This window comes from Boleophthalmus pectinirostris, unplaced genomic scaffold, assembly GCF_026225935.1.
Source record: "Boleophthalmus pectinirostris isolate CB_2022bp ecotype Guang Dong unplaced genomic scaffold, ASM2622593v1 HiC_scaffold_19, whole genome shotgun sequence".
Lineage (NCBI taxonomy): Eukaryota > Metazoa > Chordata > Actinopteri > Gobiiformes > Gobiidae > Boleophthalmus > Boleophthalmus pectinirostris.
This window is the reverse complement of record NW_026571140.1, coordinates 16,751,518-16,757,181: the sequence shown is the minus strand read 5'-3', so window position 1 is coordinate 16,757,181 and position 5,664 is coordinate 16,751,518. Positions and strand designations below refer to the sequence as shown.

At 38.0% G+C, this 5,664-nt stretch overlaps 1 protein-coding gene across 1 annotated transcript; it reads right to left on the bottom strand.

The window, feature by feature from the left end:
- Positions 1–3,075: 3,075 nt before the first annotated feature.
- Positions 3,076–5,664, bottom strand: cplx3b (complexin 3b). The gene is made up of 3 exons (XM_020941715.1): positions 5,507–5,664; positions 3,398–3,485; positions 3,076–3,300 (listed from the first exon to the last, which is right to left on the bottom strand). Exons 1-3 carry the CDS (start codon positions 5,662–5,664, stop codon positions 3,076–3,078), a joined length of 471 nt encoding a protein of 156 aa, XP_020797374.1.

Sequence of the window (5,664 nt, the reverse complement as noted above, 5' to 3'; positions counted from 1 at the left end):
TTACGCTTCACGGTCCACCGAACATTTCCCCACAACACCCCTCCCTCTGTTGAAAAAAGAAAGAAAACTTTTCCTTCCCCCCTCTCTGGCTCTCATTTACAATTCTGGCCAGTGATTGGTCGTCATTCATACAGGAGTCAACCGTGTGTCCCATTCCGAGGCCCGAAGCGGACACATGGGCGAACAAATCCTTTCCACTTATGACAAGATGTGCAAGATGAAAATGTTTATCATTTGTTTTTTTAAGAATCTGTGTGGTCTTTTGCAATGCACGCAGAGTGGATGAAGAGGGGGTTGTACGACGGATTCCACTGCCATAAGTTCACATCTGCATAGCATAATCATAACGTAGATGCTACACGTAAACTTTACATTTAAAAAAAGAAATGCAATCGTCCACATTTCTGTGCTAGTTTTAAAGATGTTAATTGCCGATTTCTCCCCTTTATACCTCCTGCCAGTCTTTCTGCATAGCATTAAGCCCTGATTGATGGACAAGAATGGCAGAGAATAGTATTTTCTGGCCCGTTTCACCTCCATTGTGTCAGTGTCAGACTGGCCATGCAATGGCCCGGTGTCTCTTCAGATGAAGATTGTTCACGCACTAAGGCCTATCAATGGGGAAGGGTTTAAGCATCAATATAGTTTACAGCTAAACCCTTTCACAACACACTTGAAACTACCAAGCTGAGACCAACCTAGCTGAGACTCTTCTACCATTTTAATGCATATATATATATATATATATATATATGTATGTATATGTATGTATATATATATATATATATGTATATATATGTATATATATATGTATATGTATATATATGTATATGTATGTATATATATATATATATATATATATATATATATATATATATATATATATATATATATATACACACACACACACACACACATACATATATATATTGAGATTGAGACTGAGATTGAGATTGTAAGCATTATGGTTACTCTCAACATTCATCATCCATATAATACTTCTTTTGTGCTGTAAAATGTACCTTTATGTTATCTAACGCTTCTTTGATATACATTGACGTCATTCTTGCCTTTTTGTGAATATGGAGTGTTGGGGTAATCATCTCTATTCAGATGTGAAAATGTAAATGTACAAATGTCTCCATCTGGTGTTTAAGTAGAAGAACAAGCAGTGGTGACAGTGGAACAAAGAAAGTAGATGTATGATCCTAAAAATAGGTTTATTGCAACTTTAACGCAATATACACTTCAATATTTAAACAGCATTGAAAAAGAAACAAACACAGGAGGAAATGACGTGTCTTGGCAGCCAATTCCTTAAATTTCTGGTTTACAGGATGACAAGACAAATACAACAGTAATTAATACTGATTATATTTCACACTCGTACAAAGCAAAGACTTGCTTTATGGCTTCTTTTCCAACCTTTATTGTAGTCGCATGATTATACATGAGTGACTTTATCTTTAAAGAATTTATTCAAATTCTTTATATTTTTCTTTTTTATCACTAACACCCACAGCAATAATATAATATTAATTCAGTCATTCAGTTACATGGCACCCAGGACACAGAAACCAAAAAAAATGATGACAAAACTTTAAAAAACCTGTTGTATTTTGTACTGTACATACAAACTCAAACTGAAGAAAACAAACTAGTGTGAATGTGAATAGCAAAATGTAGCATAATATGAAAAAACAAACAAAAAAACAACAACAAACAAACAAACAAACAAACAAAAAAAACAAAAAAAAAACAGTAGCAGCATCCTATACATCACTGCAGTAATTTACATGTTTGAGACTATACACGGACAGCACGCCAAGGGGAGTGACCATGTACCATCATTACTGACAGCACTCGGAGTCACAGGACACATTTCACAGCGACTCTACTGACAGCTCATATGGGCTAGCACAAATCCACAAGCACTGAACGGCACCACAGAGACACAGGGGTCAATGAAGACAGAGTAGGGGCCAGGAAGAGGACAGCAACAGTACATGATCTGGAGAGCCAGATCAGTTTGCAGATAGAATAAGCAACCAGATATACGCAATACACAGCAAAACTGTATAAATGGATTTGCTGCTTGTATTCACACACCTGCATTTACATAACACTTGTGCTCTTTCCTTTCTTTTAGTGTTTTAACAAAAGCCTTAGGCTTCTAACACATGTCCTGTTAAGAGCAGCCTGTCCTTTTCATTGACTCAGCACTACACAAACACATAAGAATCTATAATGATGCCTATAAACCCTGTAATTTTATATTACCAACTGTTGATAAAGTAACAAAAGTGTGGTTGCTTAAAAAATGACCAAGGCTTCATTAAAGATTATCAAAGGGCCTGATATTGCTGGTAGCAGCATATAGTTTGTAGATCTTGAACTACAACCTTGCACAGACGTCCAAGGCACACTGAAGTACAGAAAAGCTAAAATCCCCATATAACTAGCGGAACTACACAGTAGCAAAAACTGCTATTATTTGACTGAATATTGCTGTCTTTATATTGTGCTTTGAACAGTATTATAATTAATGTAACGAGGTTCCAACTGAACTAAACTAATGACTTCCCCACTGTTGGTACTGTAGATGTTTCAAATCCATCCCACTGGTTAATGAATTCGCTGACCCAAGATAACTACCTCAGTAGCTTTAACATACACATGAGACTGCTGCAGAGTTTGTAAAATTGTAATACTGGTTTTGTGAGGCATAGAGAGGGATACATTTGGACAAAGGACTGACTGAGTATCAGAGAAGAAACTGCTCCTAAGATCAGAAACACCTCACATGTAAGTGGGTAAGTGTTATTGACACAGTATGAAAATGAGCTGCTGAAAAGCTAAACATATTAAATGGTATGCCCTACATTGTATTATGCCTCTTCCTATATGGCTTCAGTCTTATTGTGCACAGCAAGAAAAAAACATTATTTGGCTCCAGTAACTTCCGCTAAGGCATCTAGAGTATTTCCACCTTGTGAGCAGCTTTGCCTCTGAGAGAAGAAATAAATATTTATACAACTAAATCTGTAATCATCAGAGAGTGTTTCTGTTGCCAAATCACATGAGACTGCAATTCTCTGTCTGCTTTTTTAGATCTTCCAGTGTGGCCTGGGCTTTGTCTTTCAATTGGTCGATGTCCACATTCTGAATATTGGACAGCTGGCCCAGCACAGACTGCTTGTGGGTTTCCTCTTGGTTATCTTCTGCGATCATCTTGGCCAGCTCTTGGGGAAGCTCAATGTCATCTCCTGCCTGTTGTATTTGGGTTTCATCATTTTCATTCTAAAGGTGAAAACATACAAAAAGACAGGATTAGGGGTCAAGAGGTTTTTGTTTTTTTTATATATATAAAATTAATTAACCAAGATACCCCTGTTACCTTGGGTAACTTGTACTTTTCTCGGAAATGAGTTCGAACTGTTGCCCTCTCAGCTTTCTTTTGAGCAAAATGGGCTTCTCGTTCCTTTCTGGAAGAAAACAGATTTGGTTGTACTATAAATGTAATATTTTCCAGGAAATTGGTAACACAGCAGAATCAAACAAAAATACAATACAGGCACATTGCAGATGTTGAAAATGAAAAATACAGCATTACAATACAATAATTTACAATGAGTTGGAGATGCAAAAACATAATTTCCATTTTCTCCAAGGGATATGAACTACTAGCAGTCCACAAATTACAGCGAGCTGACATACAACCAAGCACCACCTGCATACAGTATCTCTATAACTAAGGTTTATCTTTGTAAACCCAGAGTGCTCATGGAAGATCATTAATGGGTGTTATTTAACCAGGACACTTACTCCCAAGTGACCACTTGTAAGTCCAAGAAAATATTTAACATCTATTCATTAGGTATGCTTATGTTCTTTCATTGAAATATCCATGTTATCTTTGGGTTTTTTGTTTGGTGATCCAGACCACAAACATTTGAAATATCCAATAGAGGCCATGTTTTTTGACTACCAACCAAATTTTGGAGTTAATTTGTTTTGACATATTGATATCTTATATATGATCTTAATATTTAATATAATGCTTAACAATACATTTCAGCCATGTTATGAATAACGATCGTGTATGCCCAAAATATCAAATCGGTAACACAATCTTGAGCCAAGGGGACACACAAGTGTTGGTTACACAGTGTTCTCTCAATAGAAGGTCGTCTATATCTAGGCTGTTGTTTCAAACTGTTGTGCACATTAACATAAAGAAGCCTAGAGCCTGGTGTGTCTACAAACGTACAGTTAAAGGACCATGCCGACTTGTGGCCAATGAAAAAAGGCCTCTCAAGGGCATCAGATGACCAGTTGTCAGCACAGCCTGGTGTGGAGGGTGATAAAATGTCTCTCTGTGACATGGCGGTACAGGCATCCCACCCCCAACCTCCAGTGCTTTATCAGGGCACAATGGGCTATTTAGTGATGTGCACCCTTGTTTAGCACCTTTGACTAATAACTCACTTCCACTGAAGGTCATGTTATGGGCGTCATGCCTTGCCCCCCATAGAGCTCAGTGCTGTGAGCATGATGCTGCCAGGGTTTGATTTGCACTTCTTACTCATGCTGAACACTAAATCCAAACAATGAAGCACCTTGGAGAGCGTTAACCACACACACAGCCGATTGTAATAGCGTAACTGCCATTGCAAGTAATTGTATGTTGAATGTAGAATGAGCACTACACAAATAGACTTCGTGACCTCTTAGGACTTAATCAGCCAATCAATAATCAGTACTGCCTGAACTCTGCCCGATGACCTTGTTGCTAATGAACTGAAGGTCCATTGCATGTCCTCCATTTGTCTCAGGGGACAAGAAATAATCAAAGTTCAAATCCTAATAGACAAGATTTAATTAACCCTCACACAGCTGGGGAAACACATGCAATTGAGTGTGCTTGTCAAAAGACTGAAACTATTTGACAGCTATTAATAAACATAAACATAAACATAAACATGTAGGCTACTACTTGGGCTATAGCCTAGTTAACTTTCAGTGTTTAGGACAGAACGGATATCTTGACTATTTCCCACCTCATAAAATGCATTTGTAATCGTTTCAGATAATCATCGCATCATTCACTTACACTGGGATGGACAAAAATTTAACTATTGCCAACGTAAATGCTCAAACGCACGCAAACTTATGTGAAAGCAAATGGGAATCCTATTAGAATCTTAGGAATGCCAAATTACAAGGGAAACTGGCTACATAATTTGCTTGCGTTGAGAGATGTAGAGCTCCCAGAGCGAGTGGAGCAGCTGTGCATGGAGCGCTCGCATTATTGCAATGAAGCGTGAAAAACGCGCACCGTGCCGTGCGCAGTCTGATTTTTACCAATAACGGTGCGCTTTGAACACAACATCTCATCATTATGCGGTTTTAGTGTGAACACTGTTGATTTTTTTATTTATTTTATTTTTATTATTATTATTATTATTTTACAGTAAAACAGTTCTCTGATAGAGTGGTTACTTACTTCTCCTCCTCTAACTGTTGCTGGTACTGCTCAAATTCTTCTGGAGTCATGCCGTGAGCGGCCGCGTCAGACTTCTCCGCTTCGGTTTTTTCCTCTGTCAGTCCGCCTGTCAGGTTCTTCAGCTGGCCGCCCACCACGTGTTTCACCATAAATGCCAT